Source organism: Bufo gargarizans, chromosome 4, assembly GCF_014858855.1.
Source record: "Bufo gargarizans isolate SCDJY-AF-19 chromosome 4, ASM1485885v1, whole genome shotgun sequence".
Lineage (NCBI taxonomy): Eukaryota > Metazoa > Chordata > Amphibia > Anura > Bufonidae > Bufo > Bufo gargarizans.
In genome coordinates this window covers 187,929,499-187,951,929 of record NC_058083.1, presented here as the reverse complement: position 1 = coordinate 187,951,929, position 22,431 = coordinate 187,929,499, and the positions used below count along the sequence as shown (strand labels likewise).

At 44.9% G+C, this 22,431-nt stretch overlaps 1 protein-coding gene across 1 annotated transcript in view; it reads left to right on the top strand.

Annotated features, from left to right (window-relative positions):
- Window positions 1-22,431, top strand: part of MCF2L2 (MCF.2 cell line derived transforming sequence-like 2) — a 508,793-nt gene that overhangs the window by 68,469 nt on the left and 417,893 nt on the right. Inside the window, exon 3 of the mRNA XM_044288562.1 lies at window positions 11,622-11,736. Within this exon, the coding sequence (XP_044144497.1) occupies window positions 11,622-11,736 (115 nt within the window). The remainder of the gene's footprint in view (window positions 1-11,621; window positions 11,737-22,431) is intronic.

The window sequence follows — 22,431 nt, the reverse complement described above, 5'->3', positions numbered from 1 at the left end:
AGGCAGCAGGGGGCAGTCTTGTACACAGTTTGTAGTGTATTCTAACTAGAAGCGTCCCATCACCATGGGAACGCCTCTGTGTTAGAATATACTGTCGGATATGAGTTTTCACGAAGTGAAAACTCAGCTCTGAAAAAGCTTTTATGCAGACGGATCTTCGGATCCGTCTGTATGAAACTAACCTACGGCCACGGATCACGGACACGGATGCCAATCTTGTGTGCATCCGTGTTCTTTCACGGACCCATTGACTTGAATGGGCCCGTGAACCGTTGGCCGTGAAAAAAATAGGACAGGTCATATTTTTTTCACGGCCAGGAAACACGGCTCACGGATGCGGCTGCCAAACGGTGCATTTTCCGATTTTTCCACGGACCCATTGAAAGTCAATGGGTCCGTGAAAAAAAACGGAAAACGGCACAACGGCCACGGATGCACACAACGGTCGTGTGCATGAGGCCTAAGGCCTCATGCACAGTCAATGGGTCCGTGAAAAAAAACGGAAAACGGCACAACGGCCACGGATGCACACAACGGTCGTGTGCATGAGGCCTAAGGCCTCATGCACACGACCGTTGTGTGCATCCGTGGCCGTTGTGCCGTTTTCCGTTTTTTTTCACGGACCCATTGACTTTCAATGGGTCCGTGGAAAAATCGGAAAATGCACCGTTTGGCAGCCGCATCCGTGAGCCGTGTTTCCTGGCCGTGAAAAAAATATGACCTGTCCTATTTTTTTCACGGCCAACGGTTCACGGGCCCATTCAAGTCAATGGGTCCGTGAAAGAACACGGATGCACACAAGATTGGCATCCGTGTCCGTGATCCGTGGCCGTAGGTTAGTTTCATACAGACGGATCCGAAGATCCGTCTGCATAAAAGCTTTTTCAGAGCTGAGTTTTCACTTCGTGAAAACTCATATCCGACAGTATATTCTAACACAGAGGCGTTCCCATGGTGATGGGACGCTTCTAGTTAGAATACACTACAAACTGTGTACAAGACTGCCCCCTGCTGCCTGGCAGCACCCGATCTCTTACAGGGGGATATGATAGTACAATTAACCCCATCATATCCCCCTGTAAGAGATCAGGGCTGCCAGGCAGCAGGGGGCAGACCCCCCCCTCCCCAGTTTGAATATCATTGTGCGGCCCCCCCCCCTCCCCTGTTGTTAACTCGTTGGTGGCCAGTGTGCGCACCCCCCTCCCTCCCTCCCTCTATTGTTTTAATACATTGGGGCCAGTGTGCGCGCGCCCCCCAACCCCCCCTCCCTCCCTCTATTGTTTGAATACATTGGGGCCAGTGTGCGCGCGCCCCCCCAACCCCCCCTCCCTCCCTCTATTGTTTTAATACATTGGGGCCAGTGTGCGCGCGCCCCCCCAACCCCCCCTCCCTCCCTCTATTGTTTTAATACATTGGGGCCAGTGTGCGCACCCCCCCAACCCCCCCCCCCCCCTCCCTCCCTCCCTCTATTGTAATCATCATCGGTGGCAGCGGAGTAGAAGATTCATACTTACCTGGCTGCTGGCTGCTGCGATGTCTGCGTCCGGCCGGGAGCTCCTCCTACTGGTAAGTGACAGGTCTGTGCGGCGCATTGCTGTCACTTACCAGTAGGAGGAGCTCCCGGCCGGACGCAGACATCGCAGCAGCCAGCAGCCAGGTAAGTAGGAAAATCTTCTACTCCGCTGCCACCAATGATGATTACAATAGGGGGAGGGAGGGGGGGGGGGGGTTGGGGGGGGTGCGCACACTGGCCCCAATGTATTAAAACAATAGAGGGAGGGAGGGGGGGTTGGGGGGGCGCGCGCACACTGGCCCCAATGTATTAAAACAATAGAGGGAGGGAGGGGGGGTTGGGGGGCGCGCGCACACTGGCCCCAATGTATTAAAACAATAGAGGGAGGGAGGGGGGGGGGTTGGGGGGCGCGCGCACACTGGCCCCAATGTATTAAAACAATAGAGGGAGGGAGGGAGGGAGGGGGGTGCGCACACTGGCCACCAACGAGTTAACAACAGGGGAGGGGGGGCCCACTGGCCACCAATGAGTTAAAAACAGGGGGGGGGGGGGGGTCTGCCCCCTGCTGCCTGGCAGCACCTGCCAGGCAGCAGGGGGCAGTCATGTACACAGTTTTTTTGTATATTCTAACCTGAAGCGTCTCCATCACCATGGGAACGCCTCTGTGTTAGAATATACTGTCGGAAATGAGTTTCACGATGTAGCTCATATCCGACAGTATATTCTAACATAGAGGCGTTCCCATGGTGATGGGGACGCTACAAGTTAAAATATACCATCGGATTGGAGAAAACTCCAATCCGATGGTATAAAAGAACTCCAGACTTTACATTGAAAGTCAATGGGGACGGATCCGTTTGAAATGGCACCATATTGTGTCAACGTCAAACGGATCCGTCCCCATTGACTTGCATTGTAATTCAGGACGGATCCGTTTGGCTCCGCACGGCCAGGCGGACACCAAAATGACTTTTTTTTCATGTCCGTGGATCCTCCAAAAATCAAGGAAGACCCACGGACGGAAAAACGGTCACGGATCACGGACCAACGGAACCCCGTTTTGCGGACCGTGAAAAAAAACGTCCGTGTGCATGAGGCCTTACACGCATGCAGTGGATTCGAATAGGGAGTAGGGCAAGCTACCCTCACTGTACATTCCCAACTTTATAACCAACATTGAGACCATTAGGTCTCAAAGTGTTGAGGATATAGATCCATTGTAACTCCTTCCTTTCAAGTAAATTCATTCGGTTTTACTTGTGTAAACTTCTTCACTATTGAGTTCAATGTGGTCTCTACTCTATCAGGCTCAGACTCTATACGTCTGGCTCTGAGCATTTGTGAATATGGCAGATGTCTAACCATCTTCCTAGGATGACAGCTACTGTAGGAAAGAATTGTGTTTTTATCAGTAGATTTTGTGTATAACTCAGTATATAATTTACCATCCTTGAAAACTACCCTAGTATCGAAAAATTGTAATTCCATAGTGGAATAAACTAGAGTGAATTGTAGAGTGTTCTCAACACTGTTCAAAGCTTTATGAAAATCAAGAAATTAACTCTCATCTCCAATCAAAATGAGGAAGACGTCGTCTATATATCTCCACCACCTCAGAACCTGTCCGAAGTGGTGAAACCGATAGACAACGTCCTCCTCAAAGGCTTGCATATACATATTTGTGTAGGTTGGGGCCATATTAGACCTCATTGCCATACCCCGTTTTTGTATATAAAACATGTCCTGAAACTAAAAAGAATTGTATTTCAAAATTATATTCAACAATTCTACAATGAACTTGCAAGCTGCATCAGAAAGCGAGGATGAATGTAACATTCGTGTCACTGCAGCTATACCCTTAACATGGTCAATGGATGTATATAACGAGGTTACATCAAATGACTCCAAAATTGGCATTATTATCTGTGATATATCAACTTCCCCCAATTTTATAAAAAATCTGAGGTATCCCGTATGTAAGAGTTCCCACCTGTTGCATAACTGCGTAATATCCTATCCCAAAAAATGACAGAGTGACAAAATATAGAGTCCGAACCCGAAACAATGGGGCGTCCAGGAGGATCAATAAGGGTATTGTGAATTTTTGGTAATACATATAGGACTGGAGTGACTGGATGTGTCACTATGAGATATTCCATGAGATCTTTATCAATGACACCTGGCACCAATGCTTCAGTCAGACTCTGTTTTATCACTCTCCCAATCTCAAATTTGGGATTAGAATCAAGGATACCATAGACCTCGGTGTCGCTGAGTTGTCTTCTGCTATATATTTACATGTATCCATGACTACTACAGCGCCAGAGGCTTCTCAGTTATAGTGGAGTCTTTTTTTATTTGCACTAAGGCCTCCACTTCCAATGAGGCATGATTGGGAGGCTAAAAGTCAACATCCAAATATGTGGCTTTGAGCAAATCAATATCTGATTTAACAGCAGTTGTATAAGCTTCTATTGCAGGCTCATTCACAATTGGATTGAAATTGCTTTTTGTGGATACACCGACCATCCCCATTAAAAAGTCGCTCAATCGTGATGTATCCTCATGTACCGACACGTTTTTAGTTTGATACTACGGAAAAAAAGATAATAAATCAATATTCAACTCAAACCAGTTACCATGTGAATTCGGACAAAAAGAAAGTCCCTTGTTAAGGACACTCACTTGTGATGTGGTGAGTTCTTTGGATGAGAGATTAGCCACACTCATTTCTTCCTGGCTGTCTGACTTGCTGGTTGGACCACGTGCTTTGTTGTTGCGCAATCTCCCTGGATCGTCGATGTCTACGGCCGCCACGTATGGTTCGGTGTTTCCTTTCTCTGTGGATGTAAACCATCCCCTAAAAAAGCATTTCCTTTAGATGAAGGTGTCTGTACATTTCTTTTTTATATCTCTAGAGTTCTGGTTATCCACATTGTCCATGTGCCATGTGTAAATCTGGCCCCTTTTGTAAGCGTCCAGGTCTCTGTTCCATTTAAACCGCTTCCCCTCCTCTGACTCGATTTTAAACCTTAAGGTTCTCTAGACGCCAATGCCAATGCCGGCATTGAAGCGCACATGGGATCGCGTTGCATCGGGTCAATGTGTCCTTACACAACATAGATGTTATTCCCCCTCAGCGCATTTAATCATTAGCACCTGGCACTTTAGATTTTTAACTAGTTCAATGCTGAATGTAGGAATTTTTAAGAAAGCAGTACGCTTGGACACAATAGTTTATGAATTGTATTTGGATAATTTATTAATTAGATATGGACTATGAGACATTTTAATAATGAAGTGTACACACATAGACATTTTGTACTTTTTGCAATTGATGTATTGTTGACACATTTAAGGGTTAAATTTACTGATTGATGTATTAGTCATGTGACACTATGATGTAATGTTTTGTGGGTATATAGCTTGTTCACTTTGCTCTGTGACTTTGCTTGAGAAAGGCTCTGGTATAGAGCCGAAACGTCGCAACACCATATTCGTTTTTTTCACATTATTACGTGTTGGAGTGCTGCTCGCTTTTGTTGGAATTGGTCTAAAGTTGTGATGTTGTTTTAGAAAGTTGTATATTTTTGTATGTAAGTCGGTCTGAAGGGTAGATGTAACACAATGCACCACAAGATGCCTATTTTCACTACAATGTGCCACGGGGCTTTCTACTAATAGAATTTTGAAGGGATCGACTGATATTGATTTTTTAGAGCCGATACCGATAATCTGTGAACTTTCAGGCCGATAGCCAATAGTTTATACTGATATTCTGTGACTTTTCATTTTTGAAAAAAATATAAAAATCCCTACACAAATCTGCTGAAAATGAATATGTTTATTGTTAACGTGTATTTTTTTTTTTGGTAAATCTTTCTTTTTCATTTATACTTAATATTTTGGAGGGGTCTTTTAACTTTTTTTTTTTACTAACTTTTAGCCCCCTTAAGGACTAGAACCCTTGTCCTATTCACCCTAATAGATCTCTATCAGAGTGAATAGGACCTCACACTGTCCCTGCTGCTCTGTGCTTTGTGCACACGCCAGCAAGGGAGCTAACTATGGCAGCCAGGGCTTCAATAGCGTCCTGGCTGCCATGGTAACCGATCAGAGCCCCAGGCTTACACTGCTGGGGCTGGGAACTGCCACTGAGGAGGAGGGGACCCTGTGGCCACTGCCACCAATGATAATACTGGGGGGCTTGGGTGGGGGGGCACTGCGCCACCAATGTCTTTAATACCGGGCTTGTGTGGGGGGGCACACTGCGCCACCAATGATTAATACTGGAGTTTGGGGAGGCGCACTGCGCCACCAATGTTTTTAATACTGAGGTTGGGGGGGGGCACTGCGCCACCAATGAAGATAACTCTCTCATTAATTCACATACAGGAGGCGGCGGCTGGCTGCAGAATCACATAGCCGGCTCACGACTTCTATGAGCAGTAGCTGCGATCCGCGGCAGTTAACCCCTCAGGTGCCGCACCTGAGGGGTTAACTACCGCAGATCGCAGCTAACGCTCATAGAGGTCGGGAGCCGGCTATGTGATTCTGCAGCCAGCTGCCGCCTCCTGTATATGAATTAATGAGAGAGTTATCTTCATTGGTGGCGCAGTGCCCCCCCCCCCCCCCCCCCCCCCCCAACCATCAAAACCTAAAAAACCTTTGTGGAATTGTGGATTTCTTCACCACAAATAATTTGTTTCCCATTTTCCAAAACAGCACAAGGTAAATTAAATGATACCATTAACAACAACAAAACAAAAAAACTCGCAAAAAATAAACTTTCACATGACTATGTGGCACTTGGAATGTGGAAAACTAAAATTAAAGTGGGTTTCGTCTTGAAGGAGTTAAGGTTATGTTAAAAATTTAAATGCAGTTTGACCTGCAGTCATCATGTTATAGAGCAGGAGGAGCTGAGCAGACTGATAGTTTTGTAGGAAAAGATTCAGTAAAACTTGTAATTTATTATTATAAGTCTCTGCTTAGTTTGAAGTTAGGAGACCAGTGGGTGGTCCTGCTTACAAAGCTAGCTGTTAATTAGTAGGACCACCCACTGGACATAGAAATGTACTAAGCTAAATGCCAGAATACTGACTTAGGCCTCCTGCACACGACCATATGGCTTTTTCTGTATTTTGCGGTCCGTTTTTCAGTTTTTTGTTTCAGTAGTGTTTCCACTTCCATTCCGTTTTGCCGTAACTTTTTTCAGTTTGGTTTACGTTTTTGATCAGTTTTTTTGCGGATCGCAAATGGAAACGGAAGCATACAATAATGTTTAAACAGTAGGTACATTAAAAAGAATTGGGCTAGGTATAACATTTTCAATAGATGGTTTTGCAAAAACGAAACAGAACGAATATGGAAGACATACGGATGCATTCCATTTTTTTTGTGGACCCATTGACTTGAATGGAGCCACGGATCGTTATTTGCGGGCAATAATAGGACTTGTTCTATTTTTGAACGGAACGGAAATACGGAAATGGAAGGCATACGGAGTACCTTCTGTTTTTTTTGCGGATCCATTGAAATGAATGGTTCCGTATACGGAACGCAAAAAACGGAACGGAAACGAAAGAAAAAAAACGTTTGTGTGCAGGAGGCCTTATTTGGGGAGATTTATCAAGACTGGTGCAAAGGAAAACTGGCTGAATTGCCCTTAGCAACCAATCAGATTCAGTTGTCATGGAATCTGAATGGTTGCTATGGTAACAAAGCCAGTTTTCCTTTGCTCCACATTTCAAAAAATCTTCCCCATAGTGTGAAAAAAAATGGTGTCATGTCTTGCACATATTTATTATGTGATATAGACACTTTTTGTGCTTCTCCTATGTCCCCTGATTTAGCTGAAAATGGGCATGGCACAAGATGTGACAAAAGTTAGGCTCAAGGTTTTTGACAAAAAATAAGCCAACCGATAGGTTAGACAAAAGTATCTAGATATGCACCAAATTTACCCTTCAGCATCAGCCACTGTGATATACTTAGGTAGACTTAAAGGGGTTGTCCAACTTCATATAGTTTTTTTTAAATAACCCCCTGGAACCTTTTGAGGGAAGCATACTTACCTGCTCTCCAAGCCGCTTGGGGATATGTCACCACTGTGACCGGTCATTGGCTGCTTTGGCACATATGACCCTTTCCATGCTGGAAGTTTACATGCAGGGTCTGAAGTGCAGTGAAGACAGCGGACGACGCGCAGAGGGTACATCACTGGGTGTGTGTCAGGGGGTATTTAAAAAAACTATATGAAGCTGGACAACCCCTTTAACACTGTCTAAATGTTGGATTTGATTATAAATAATAATAATCTTTATTTATATAGCGCCAACATATTCCTCAGCACTTTACAGTTCAGTGGTTCATGTGCAAACAGTCCAATAGACAAGTCAATAATTATAGGTGGGGCAAACTCCACCCATGAGTGGGTGTTCCTGGGTGGGCATTTCCAGAGGCAGGGCTTATATGTCCCGATTTTACCAACTGAAACGTTGGTGAGTATGCTATCATAAAACACTATGATACAGTCAGTTTGAGTCAGGGGAGCCACGGTCGTGTGCATGAGCCCTTCGAATGTTATTGGATCCCGTCTGTAGAATTATGCGTGGTCCATAGACAAGGAGTGTGCACATGGCAATATTAGGAAATGTCAAAGGATCCGTTTCTAGCCTCTGTTGCAAATTCCATCAGATTTACCAGGGAGAATGGTGCTGCATCAGCGCTAATCTTTCTGTCAAAACAACATCTAGATTTTGAACTACAATGTGCCTTTCAATGTGATTACTATGTCTGGTGCCCGTGTGGGCCATCTGGGTTGCTCCGCAGGACGCGCTTAGCAATATTAATGAGAGAGAGGACTCATAATATTGCACCACAAGGCATTTCTAGAGAGAGTTTCCTGCATTGCACTCCTTAGTCTTGCTATGCCCAGAGATGTGTCACTATCACAGTGGTAATGCCCAGAGATGTGCCCCTTCACAGTAATGCTCACATGCTCCCTTCACAGTGGTAATGCCCAGAGATGTGCCCCCTTCACAGTAATGGTCACATGCTCCCTTCACAGTGGTAATGCTCAGATGTGCCCCCTTCATAGTGGAAATGCCCAGATGTGCCCCCTTCATAGTGGAAATGCCCAAATATGCCCCCTTCACAGTAGTAATGCCCAAATGTGCCCCCTTCACAGTGGTAATGCCCAGATGTGCCCCCTGCACAGTGGTAATGCCCAGATGTGCCCCCTGCACAGTGGTAATGCCCAGATGTGCCCCCTGCACAGTGGTAATGCCCAGATGTGCCCCCTGCACAGTGGTAATGCCCAGATGTGCCCCCTGCACAGTGGTAATGCCCAGATGTGCCCCCTGCACAGGGGTAATGCCCAGATGTGCCCCCTGCACAGGGATAATGCCCACATATGGCCCCTTCACAGGGGCAATGCCCTGATGTGCCCCCTTCACAGTAGTAATGCTCACATGTGCCGCCTTCACAGTAGTAATCCTCACATGTGCCCCCTTTACAGTAAAAATGCCCATATGTGCCCCTTCACAGAAAAAATGCCCAGATATTTGCCCTTTCACAGTAGTAATGCTCACATGTGCCCCCTCACAGTGTTTGCATTTCTTTCTGGTAAAGATACCTGGTTGTGGCCCGCAATATTTATACCATGTCTAGTGCGGCCCTCAGACGAAAAATGGTTGGGCACCACTGCTTTAAAGCATTGGTAGTGCTCTGGACATTAACCTTCTGAGAATTTGTCTAGTGATTTTGTTTCTATTTTTATTAAATGAATCATAGCAAATGCAAAAAACGCCAGTTGACACCAGGTGGCAGCATATTGTCATACATTTGAAGGTAGTATAGGGGCATTTTGTGAGATGAATAGAAACCTCTAGAAATGTGAAAACTCTAAAATTGTGGCAAACATGTCTGTAGACACCAGTAGTTAAAAACTTAAGTTTCACGTGTATTTGCTACATGGACCAAAAAAAAAAAAAAAATTGAAAAACCATGGTAAAACACACATAGGGGGTCATTTATTAACTGAAATAGGGCGACTTCTCCCCGCTCACGCCAGGTCTAAAAAAATGGCCGGCCCGTCTCATTTACCATATGCTACGCCTTTTTCAGTTGTACAAAAAGGTCTAAATGTAAGACGACTAGGAAGCTGTCTTACATCTAGAAGTGGCGGTGGATGAGCCGAAGTTATGAAGATGCCGGAGCCTCTACATAACTGCGGCGGATCCATCGCCAGCACAGGGGTCTAATAAATGTGCCCCATAGTTTTACCGCACAGTTTATAGCAGTCAGACTATCTGTGCTTACATGTTTGGGTGAAGACAGCCACACTGCACACTGACATGGAGCCTGTGCAGCACCTTTAGTACACAGCCAGCCAGGGGTGCACCACCAATGAGGACAGGTGAGGCGATCACCTCAGGAAGCACCAGGTTGGGGCAAGAGAATGGCAACTGAAGGGCCATGCGCTGAAGGGGAGGGGTTAGATTAAGAAATTGGCATTGGGGAGGGAGGGGCGCCATTTCATTTTTTGCCTCAGGCAGCAGAAAGGCTAGGTGCACCCCTGCAGCCAGCGGGCCTCTGTGCACCGCCATACAGGCTCTGTCAGACTCTGTATATATCCAGAGGCATGTACCTCATTTTACCTCAGGCAGCAGAAAGGCTAGGTGCACCCCTGCAGCCAGCGGGCCTCTGTGCACCGCCATACAGGCTCTGTCAGACTATATATATCCAGAGGCATGTACCTCATTTTGCCTCAGGCAGCAGAAAGGCTAGGTGCACCCCTTCAGCCAGCGGGCCTCTGTGCACCGCCATACAGGCTCTGTCAGACTCTGTATATATCCAGAGGCATGTACCTCATTTTGCCTCAGATTTCATGTACCAGCATACAAAGGTTTTTTTTTTATTATTGTCTGATTCTGTACATTTAGGCCCCTTGCAGACGAGCGTGTGCAGATTAGCTCTGGATGCGTTGCGAATGCGTTCAGTAAAAAATTTGCAATTTCACAAACAAAGTTCATTCAGTTTTGTCTGCGATCGCGTTCAGTTGTTCAGTACAATGCGATTTAATGCTTTTGCACGCACGTGATAAAAAATTGAAGGTATACAAACAACATCTCTTAGCAACCATCCGTGAGAAACGCATCGCATCCGCACTTGCTTGGGGCCATCGCAGAATATAGAACATGCTGCGATTTTCACAAGTGAAGCTTGAAAACCAACGCACATGTACATAGCCCCATTAAAATGAATGGGTCTGGATTCCGTGCGGGCGCAATGCGTTCGTGTGAAAGGGGCCTTTAGGATCGCAGTCTCATGGTGCCTACCGTGGAAGCAGACCATGAGACTGCTATGGGGTGTGGGGTGCAGCTGCCGAACTGCTTCTTCCTGTTTCCGAGAAACTGTACATACAAAGCAATTTACTGCAGCCGCCACTAGGAGGAGCTCAGTGCACAGAGATATCTGATAGCTTCCATTGCGTGTAATGGTAACTATAAATTCCTATGCACTGATCTGTCCCCCACCCCAGTATTACAAGCAGACAGTTATGTAATATATTATGTGAGGGGAAGCAGTGATTGGAAGTTTTATCAATGTATTTATCTCGGTTGTCTGGTGTAAATACACTGAACAATATGCTGTTCAAAATGAGCACCTGTTCAACTTTTTCCAACATAGAAGTCAGGTAAAGTGAGTAAAACGGAGCATGATTTTTTTGTTATTTAAAAATTCCTCCATTTAATAAAAAAAAGTCGGTTTGTCAAAAATCTCACTGGGGCCCATACTAGGTTTAGCTATGGAGCCCTATAACGTGAGCCCATGTAGGGAGATACACACTATAGGCGTGCAGAAGTAAGTGTCCAGGGTGGAGGATATTTGTATGCGACTACAAAAGCTTTCCTCCCTGGGTATATATACTCAAGACAATTTCTTCCTTGTTGGGCGGCCAAGGCTTCAAGGCTGTGGATGCTTGTTTGCATGTCAGAAAAATCAATAGTAGCAGCATTCCTTTACATGTACATTGGGTGAAACGTATGTAAATATGCAATTAGCAAACACCTACCTAATCATTAATGTCTTCTATTATCAGGAGGCAGAGGAAAGGATGGAGCACCCATTATTTCCTTCCCCGAATACCCTAACTTCACAGAGATTCCTGATGATGATTTTCTGAATGTTGTTACCTATTTAACAAGCATCCCAAGGTAAGCCCGTCAACTTACTGGTAAAATGGTGCAGATGGAAAATCGAGCCAGATTGGATTCATATTTACATTGTACAAAGCTATTATTACCTAATGGGATTATGTACTAGCGCTCTACCCCATGTTTCGGCATATAAAAGTCACAAGTGCCGTTTTTCTTGTACCCTCACCACTTTTCTAGTTTCACACTCACATGGGTGAGATCTGGCAGGCTGTTCTAGCAGGGAATAACCTGACGTGTCTCTCTGGATCCGAAAACTACATGATTGCCATCTAGCCCTATTAACTATAATGGGGACAGGCAAATACGCCGAGAATCGAGAACAGACTGTCGGATCTCACTAGTGCTAGTGTGAAACCAGCCTAAACAGCGCGTGGGAGGAGTTAGGCCATGGCAGGAGCTCTGCGGTTCAGCCCATGCGGAGCACATTATACTTGACATCTACTAATTTAATGCGACTGATTTATTAAAAGCCGTGTGAAACACCATTCTTTAGTGAATGAACCCCAAAGACTAATTACAGGCTGGAAAGATTTTCCCCATAGGTAAACTGAGTCTATTTTAAAGGCAGAACATATGATGTTCAATCCATCAGCCTAGTAAATGAGAAAGTGTTCTTGTTGTCAGCAGCATCCAGTGAATGGGAATATGGCAGGGCACAGTAGTATCCGGCTGTGCCATATACAGTGAACTCCGGCAGTCTGTTCCTGCGCCAAACACAGATGTGAATGTGGCCTAAACTCATTAAAGAGGAACTGGAGTAATCGCCATGCCCCCTTTATGCTTAACCCAGGCACACATTTGTTCTTTTAGTAATGGCTGTGCCTGGTATAACAGCTCAATCAGGAGTTTAACCCCCTCTGATTTTATATTGATGGCCTATTAGAGGTGTCTAATACATATAGACAGTTAAAAAGAAGGAGGGGGCTCCAGCTGTCACCCCATTCACAGAGGGAAGTGTTTCTTCTCAACAGTCCCCTGCTTGTTAGTGGAGGAGACCGCTGCTCTTACATGCAGCAATCTGCTCCACAGTATGGAGATGAGAGATCACTAATGCCATCACTCGTCCCCATACAGAATCATTAGTTGCTGGCAGTAGATTGTGATTTAGACAGTACAATCTGCCTCCGGCAAACAATGATTTTTCAGCCTGCTTAAAAATTGTTATTGCCCAATCGTTCATCGGGTAACCAGCGGCACTTTTACACAGGCAGATCATCGCTAACGGGTTTTCCTACTAGCGCTTGTTAGCGATGATCTTCCTGACTATCTCCAGCCCTTACACTGACAGGCATACTACACTATGGGTGTCATTTATCAAACTGGTGTAAAGTAGAACTGGCTTTGTTGCCAATAGTAACCAATCAAATGCCACCTTTCATTTCCCAAAGGAGCTGTCAAAAATAAAAGGTGCAATCTGATTGGTTGCTATGGGCAACAAAGCCAGTTCTACTTTACACCGGTTTGATAAACCTCCCCCTTAATGCATTTTTTTTTACATCTTTTCTGGCTTTTTTTTTTTTTTGTTGCAAATAGTCTATTTGCCCTTAGTGTTTCTTTTCATGGCGTTTTTTTACCCATAGTACCCATAAGGATGTCAAAATGCCTGCTGCAGTTTTGTAAAGAAGCCGGAAAGACAAATTAAAAGACTAATTAATAAAAATCCAGTAACAAAAAAAGGCTTTGCGTCTTCTGTGTTTCATATTTCCCATAAACCTTCAGCTAACCATCTGGAGCTGGTGTGTTTTTACAGCAAAAAAAAAAAAAAAAACCTGCAAAAAACACTCATATACACGACTGTTTGCGGATCGGATGCGGACCCGTTCACTTAAAAATAAAATACGGACAAGAATTGGAAAATTCTACAGAGGGCAGGAAGTTCTGTTCCGCAAAATGCAGAACGCACATGGCCGGTATCTGTGTTGGGCAGATCCGCAATTTGCGTACCCCCGAAAAATGCAACAGGTGTGTGCATGATCCCTAAGGCCTCTTTCACATACCATATGGCTTTATTAGTGTTTTGCGGTCCATTTTTCATGGATCCTGTTTTTTTGTTTCTGTTGTGTTTCCGTTTCTGTTCCGTTTTTCCATACGGCATATACAGTATACAGTAATTACATAGACAAAATTTAGCTGGGCATAACATTTTCAATAGATGGTTCAGCAAAAACGGAGCAAAAACGGAGCGGATACGGAAGACATATGGATGCATTTCCGTATGTGTTCCGTTTTTTTGCGGACCCATTGACTTGAATGGAGCCACGGAATGTAATTTGCGGGCAATAATAGGACATGTTCTATCTTTCAATGGAACGGAAATACGGAAACGGAATGCATACGGAGTTTTTTTTGCGGAACCATTGAAATGAATGGTTCTGTATACGGACAATATACGGAACGCAAAAAACGGCCCGCAAACGGAAAAAATAAATAAAACGTTCATGTGAAAGAGGCCTAATACTGATGACTATAAATGATGACTATAAAAGCAGCCAAAAAGTCCAACTGGCATCAGTTAAGCCATATGCAGTTGGTCAGTCCTAGCAGATGTAGATGTAGTCATGAAAACCAGATAAAACGCTCCTGGAGCATGCACACCCTATGACACATCTGTTACATTCCCACATTATTTTAGTGTGGTAAACTTTCCCCGTCGTGTGTGACGTGTATTGGCTGATTTATGCTTTTGTTATTTAATGCACTCTTGCTGTATGGCTCCACACCCTGACAGAGATTTGTGCTGGAGCTGGAAAATATGCACATTTTACTACCACACTGTACATTTGTGTGTATTGTACTCGAAAATCGTGAGGGGAATGTTTGAAGTCATCCGTGGGGGTCATTTACAAACACTTTTTAGCATAATAAAAGTTTCAAGTCCCCTTTTGGCAACTTTTTAAATACCTGTGTGATGATATTTTGTCACACAGGCATTTTTTACGCTGTCCTCGCCACTTCGGCAGCGGTGAAAACAGGCATAAAAGAGGAACAAAAACTACTCCAGTCAGGCGCTGGAGTAGTTTTTACTCCAGACACACGGATTGCCAGAAGTACACCTAATTTATAATAAGGCACACTCCTCGTCATGAATTAGGCAAATCCCCCAGCAGCGCAGGGGGGAAACAAAGATTGTGTAAAAAGCCGGTCTTTGTCAATTACCTCCTGTGTTGCTTGTTGTTTGACAGATTTGGCGCACCTCTGTGTCTATAGAGGATACACCAGTTTTTACGCCACTCCACAACTGGAGTGACTTTCCTCAATTTTTCTCTTAAATCTGGCCTATTCACCTAACACAGCGATCAGCAACCTTTGGCACTCCAGCTGTTGTAATACTACAACTCCCAGCATGTTCCTTTCACTTCTGTGGGAGTTCAGAGAACAACCAAGCAAGTGTGCATGATGGGAGATGTCGTTTCACAACACCTAGAGTGCTAGAGGCATTAGTGACTCTAGGAACAATATACAGGGGGGGGGGGGGGGGGGCACATGAGATACCACAATCAAAAATGGGGGGGGGGGGGGGGGACCTAATCATTTTCACCACTTAATCATACTACTGAAAACCCCCGAAATAAGTATATATAAATAAGATAACACAATACGAGAGTATTGCTGTATACAAGGGATACTTTTTTTTATTGTACTAACCTGATACTTAAAAGACAAGCTTTCCAGAGTTTTCCTTTCTTCCTCGGTATGCTTGAGTATTCAGAAACAATCTAGTCCTACGGCCCCTTTCACACAGGCGAGTATTCCATGTGGGTGCATCACTTGTGCGTTGTGTGAAAATCGCAGCACCGCAAGCAAGTGTGGATGCGGTGTGATTTTCACGCATGGTTGCTAGGAGATGATGTTAGTAAATTGATAAAAGTCAATTTACTGTATTATTTTCCCTTATAACATGGTTATAAGAGAAAATAATAGCATTCTTAATACAGAATGCTTACTAAAATGTTGCTTGAGGGGTTAAAAAATAAATTAACTCACCTCATCCAATTGTTCGCGCTGCCGGTATCGTCTTCTTTCTTCTTCTTTCAGGAACTGCAAAAGGACCTTTGATGACGTAGTGAGCACAGTGACGTCAGCGCAGGTCCTGCTGAATTGACCCCTCAATCCACATTGTAGTAAGCATTCTGTATTAAGAATGCTATTATCTTCCTTTATAACCATGTTATAAGGGAAACTAATAAAATGAATAGAACACCTTCTTCGGGTTCGGGTCTGGGTATCACATTCAGTTTTTTCTCACGCGCATGCAAAACATATTGCACTCGCGCAGAAAAAACTGACTGCAATTCCGTGCCTACTTGCGTGGTTTTCCCGCAATGCATACGCGACGCATCCAGAGCAAATCCAGGACGCCCGTGTGAAAGGGGCCTAATGGTGGGTTCACATCTGCATTATGCCATTACGTTATAGGTTCCGTTTCAAACGGAATATAACAAAATGGCCAGATGGAATGTAAAACAGAAGCCTTTAAGAGGCATATTCAGTTTTGCTCTGTCCTAATAGAAGTTTATGAGAAAACATAACGGATCCGTCTGGTTCCCGTTATGCAAGACGAAAAACAAAGTCCTGTCATCTGTGGATGACACTGGTATTGGCATCAGTGGATGACACATTGTTATGGGGGCATCTGTGGATGACACATTGTTATGGGGGCATCTGTGGATGACACACTGTTATTGGGGCATCTGTGAATGACACACTATTATGGGGGCATCTGTGGATGACACACTATTATGGGGGCATCTGTGGATGACACACTGTTATGGGGGCATCTGTGGATGACACACTGTTATGGGGGCATCTGTGGATGACACACTGTTATGGGGGCATCTGTGGATGACACACTGTTATGGGGGCATCTGTGGATGACACACTTATGGGGGCATCTGTGGATGACACTGTTATTGGGGCATCTGTGGATGACACTGATATGGGGGATCTGTGTATGACACACTGTTATGGGGGATCTGTGTATGACACACTGTTATGGGGGCATCTGTGGATGACACACTTATGGGGGCATCTGTGGATGACACTGTTATTGGGGCATCTGTGGATGACACACTGTTATGGGGGATCTGTGTATGACACACTGTTATGGGGGCATCTGTGGATGACACTGAACCACAACCACGCTCAAACCCAACTGGTCAAACTTGTTAAATGGCTCCCAAACACAATATGCACAATAACACCCCCCCCCCCCCCAACACTTAATTAACCCCTTCATGGACTAAAAAAAAGTTAAAAGCATAACACACAGCAATGAGACTGGGTGGGCTGGCAAGGGAGGGGTTAATAAGTGATGGATGGCCCTGTGTTTACTAGGCAAGCACCTGTTCTGACAGGTGCAAAGCGATCTCCTAACCGTATCCCCCCCCCCCAGTCCTGCCAGACACAATGCAATTAGTAGCACTCCCACCCCTCCCCTTCACCATGATAATGCATTGCACTGCACTCAGCACGCCACCGGGCATCCTGCAATCAGGCCCCTCCTCTCAATCCAAGAGCACATTGGGGGATCATTGAAGGAGATCTAATGCCATGAGTGGGGGTCAGTGACAGTGTTAGGGGGGCAGCTCTGCACAGTACCTCCTCTGTATGAGCCAGTGCAGTCACTGTGCTGCTGACTCTGACGGTCATTGTCACTGATCATTTTTTCCCCTTCCCCTTAGGCCTCATGCACACGACCGTTGTTGTGTCCCGTTCCACAAAATGGGGTTCCGTTGTTCCGTGATCCGTTTCCATTTTTTTTTCTGTGTGTCTTCCTTTATTTTTGGAGGACCACCAAACATAAAGGAATGTAAAAAAAAAAGTCTAACGAGTTTGGCATGCATATGATAGGAAAAAAACTGACGTGCGGACGCGGATGACAATCTTGTGTGCCTCCGCGTTTTTTAGTGGTCCCATTGACTTGAATGGGGCCGCAAACCGTTGTCCGTGAAAATAATAGGACAGGTTATATTTTTTTGACGGACTGGAACCAGGGATCACGGACACGGATGGCAAACGGTGCATTAGCCGAGTTTTCAACGGACCCGTTGATTTTCAATGGGTCCGCAGAAAATCACGAAAAACGGAGCAACGGACACGGAATAAAACAACGGTCGTGTGCATGAGGGCGTAGGAAGCACTAAGCAGGAAACTAAACTGCCTGTGTGTTTCCCACTTTCCCACAGAGAGCAGCAATCAGTAGCCAGGAGCAGCCTTACCTCAGCACAGCTGCCGCGCTGCGCTCCAAGTCCTGCTCTGTTCCTCCTAGTCCTGGCTTCTATCAATTTCCCGCCGCCGTGCCTCCGTCTGCAAACCAGAATTGACTGGCGGCGCGCGAATCTGCAGGCAGTGTATGATGATTCAGATCGGGGGCGGCCGGGCCATGGGGCCAGACTAGCGTTACATTTTAAAGGGAAAGGGCGGGGAATCAGCGGGGGATGGGGGGGGAAGGAATAACCAAGCCCCCCCTTGTCCCACTGTAGCGACGCCTATGGCTATAGGTTGCAGATCCCTAGCAAATGACGCCACTTTCTCACACACGTTTCAAGTAGCAAGAGAGCCATAAATCACATGAAACCATATTTTTGAAACTTTTTTGTGTCAGACAAATGGTGTACAAGGCTTCAGAACTTTCCCCCTGTGGCTTATCTGCTGTGGGACACATACTGTATATTAACCATTTATACTAGTTTAGAGTCATATGTGCCATACACTTTACACGCACAAGGCTACATGCACATGAAACGTATGTTTTTGTGGATATTGCCCACATGTATCCCTCACTTTCCTATCCCGCATTATTGGGAAAATGTCCATTCTCAGGCGAGTTTCATACCCGCGGCTGCCTCTCCGGCAGGCTGTTCCTGCCACAGTTCTCCAGATCCAACGTCATTGGATATTGCCACCTGCCTGCTGGACCCCATTGGCTATAATGGGGTCCAGCAGAGATTCCTCTACTCTCCAGCAAACATCCCCAAAATTATTTTTCTCCAGTGTTTTCTTGTCTGGTAGATTCGCAGCATTCTCTACCTGAACAGGAAGACGCAGGTGTTAAATTTGCCTTACCCGTAAACTGGACAAGAATAGGGTATTTTCAATTCTTTTTGTGGACCAAACATGCAGAAAAATGCACAAGGATGACATCTGTGTGCTGTCTTTTTTTGAGGGCCAATAGAAGTGAATGAGTCCACACGTAATCCCCCGAAAAATGGGGATCGGATGTGGTCCTAATATAGCATTGTGTGTATGAGGCCTTAGGTCAGGAACACATATAAGGCTTCGTTCACATCAGGGAGCAGGAGAACGGAAAGGCTGAACGGTGATGTGAACGAAGCCTAGTGGAAAAATCTGCTGCTGTTTTTGCAGCGTTTCATGTTGCAGTTAGATGCGGCTTTTGCGGAATTCAGAAATTCTCATCCACTTTGCTGGTACTGTACAACACTGCGGATTTGCTGCAGCTAATCAGTTATGTGTGACCGCATCTTTAGTTTGTGAAGCTGGGGTGTAAGGTTCCAGGATTTAGACACATTTATGAATTACAACTTTTTTTAAATATTGAAAAGTTTTGTATAATCTCAGTCCAGTAGCCGAATGGTGTAAAAGCTGAAGAAACATATTTAGACTTTATGATAAATTTTTGGCAAATACCAGCAACGTTGCTTCCAGCAATACTGACAGTATAAATTCCCCACTGATAATATGCAGAAGTAGTGGCGTTCTTCTCTCTCAAGGGGCTGTAAAAAGTACATTTGAGCATAACGAAGAGCTGGAAGACCAATTAACACTAATTAGGTCAATTGGCAACATGATTGGGTATAAAAAGAGCTTCTCAGAGTGGCAGTGTCTCTCAGAAGCCAAGATGGGTAGAGGATCATCAATTCCCACAATTTTGCGCAGAAAGATAGTGGAGCAATATCAGAAAGGTGTTACCCAGTGAAAAATTGCAAAGACTTTGCATCTATCAACATAAACTGTGCATAACATCATCCGAAGATTCAGAGAATCTGGAATAATCTCTGTGCGTAAGGGTCAAGGCCGTAAAACCATACTGGATGCCCGTGATCTCCGGGCCCTTAAACGACACAGCACCACAAACAGGAACGCCATGTCATCGGGACCAAAGAGGACAAGGACAACCCAGTTTGTTATCAACGCTCAGTTGAGAAGCCTGCATCTCTGATGGTATGGGGTTGCATGAGTGCATGTGGCATGGGCAGCTTGCATGTCTGGAAAGGCACCATCAATGCAGAAAAATATATTCAGGTTCTAGAACAACATATGCTCCCATCCAGACGTCATCTCTTTCAGGGAAGACCCTGCATTTTTCAACAAGATAATGCCAGACCACATTCTGCATCAATCACAACATCATGGCTGCGTAGGAGAAGGATTCGGGTACTGAAATGGCCAGTCTGCAGTCCAGATCTTTCACCTATAGAGAACATTTGGCGCATCATAAAGAGGAAGGTGCAACAAAGAAGGCCCAAGACGATTGAACAGTTAGAGGCCTGTATTAGACAAGAATGGGAGAGCATTCCTATTTCTAAACTTGAGAAACTGGTCTCCTCGGTCCCCAGACGTCTGTTGAGTGTTGTAAGAAGAAGGGGAGATGCCACACAGTGGTGAAAATGGCCTTGTACCAACTTTTTGGGGATTTGTTGACACCATGAAATTCTGATTCAACATATTTTTCCCTTAAAATTGTACATTTTCTCAGTTTAAACTTTTGTTCCGTGATTTATGTTCTATTCTGAATAAAATATTAGAAGTTGGCACCTCCACATCATTGCATTCAGTTTTTATTCACGATTTGTATAGTGTCCCAACTTTTTTGGAATCCGGTTTGTAGATATAGAGTAGATAGATATAGAGTAGATAGATATAGAGTAGATAGATATAGAGTAGATAGATATAGAGTAGATAGATATAGAGTAAATAGATAGATAGATATAGAGTAGATAGATATAGAGTAGATAGATTAAATCGATAGATAGATATAGAGTAGATAGAGTAGATAGATAGAAGACGGATGGATGGATAGATAGATAATAGATAGAAGATAGATAGATAGCGGATGGATAGATAGTAGATAGATAGAGTAAATAGATAGATAGATATAGAGTAGATAGATAGATAGATAGATAGATAGATATAGAGTAGATAGAGTAGATAGATAGATAATAGATAGATGATAGATAGATAGATAGCGGATAGATAGATAGATAGATAGATATAGAGTAGATAGAGTAAGGGCTCTTTCACACTTGCCTTCTTTTCTTCCGGCATAGAGTTCCGTCGTCGGGGCTCTATGCCGGAAGAATCCTGATCAGTTTTATCCTAATGCATTCTAAATAGAGAGAAATCCGTTCAGGATGCATCAGGATGTCTTCAGTTCAGGACCGGAACGTTTTTTGGCCGGAGAAAATACCGCAGCATGCTGCGCTTTTTGCTCCGGCCAAAAATCCTGAACACTTCCGGAATTAATGCCCATTGAAAGGCATTGATCCGGATCCGTCCTTAAGCTAAACGTCGTTTCGGCGCATTGCCGGATCTGACGTTTAGCTTTTTCTGAATGGTTACCATGGCTGCCGGGACGCTAAAGTCCTGGCAGCCATGGTAAAGTGTAGCAGGGAGCGGGGGAGGAGCATACTTACCGTCCGTGTGGCTCCTGGGGCGCTCCAGAGTGACGTCAGAGCGCCCCACGCGCATGGATGACGTGATCGCATGGCACGTCATCCATGCGCATGGGGCGCTCTGACGTCACTCTGGAGCGCCCCGGGAGCCACGCAGACTGTAAGTATACCGCTCCCCCGCTCCCCGCTACTACTATGGCAACCAGGACTTTAATAGCGTCCTGGCTGCCATAGTAACACTGAAAGCATTTTGAAGACGGATCCGTCTTCGAATGCTTTCAGTACACTTGCGTTTTTCCGGATCCGGCGTGTAATTCCGGCAAGTGGAGTACACGCCGGATCTGGACAACGCAAGTGTGAAAGAGGCCTAAATAGATAGATAGATATAGAGTAGATAGAGTAGATATAGAGTAGATAGAGTAGATAGATATAGAGTAGATAGATAGCTGACCATAACGAACAAGTGGAAATAATGTATAAAAATATAAATTTATTATAGAGTATAAAGAATGGAACAACTACAGATGATGCAAAGATACGGAGAAGCTCAGGGTCATTGACGCCACAAAACACCAATGTAACTGTGGGTTATAACACACAGAAAGGTACAATCTATTAATAATAATGATAATAATTCTTCCTCCTTCTTTTCACCTTTATTGTCGCTGTTGTCTGTGTGGGCGTGCTAGAGCAACCATTTGTATATGGATGTGCTCTGTCCCACCTCCACACATATACGGCGGACATAATATATTATATTGCATTTATTATAGACGTTTTATGTCACTGTTGGCACTGCCGCTGGTTCCAAGCCCATGTTATTGCTGCTATGATTGTGTGTGGGACTCAATATGGATGTGTCCAGTGTAGATTCCGGTGTTTCGTCACTGCCATTTATGTGACTGTGACGCTTCTTGGCTTCCTGTTCACCTACTATTAGTTGCGGGTCACCTGCATTCCACAGGGTCGCGGACTACGCATGCGCTGCACGGCGCCATCTCGACGCGCTCTGTGACGTCTGTAAGTGTCGCGCATGCGCGATGAGCAGACGTGGACGCGC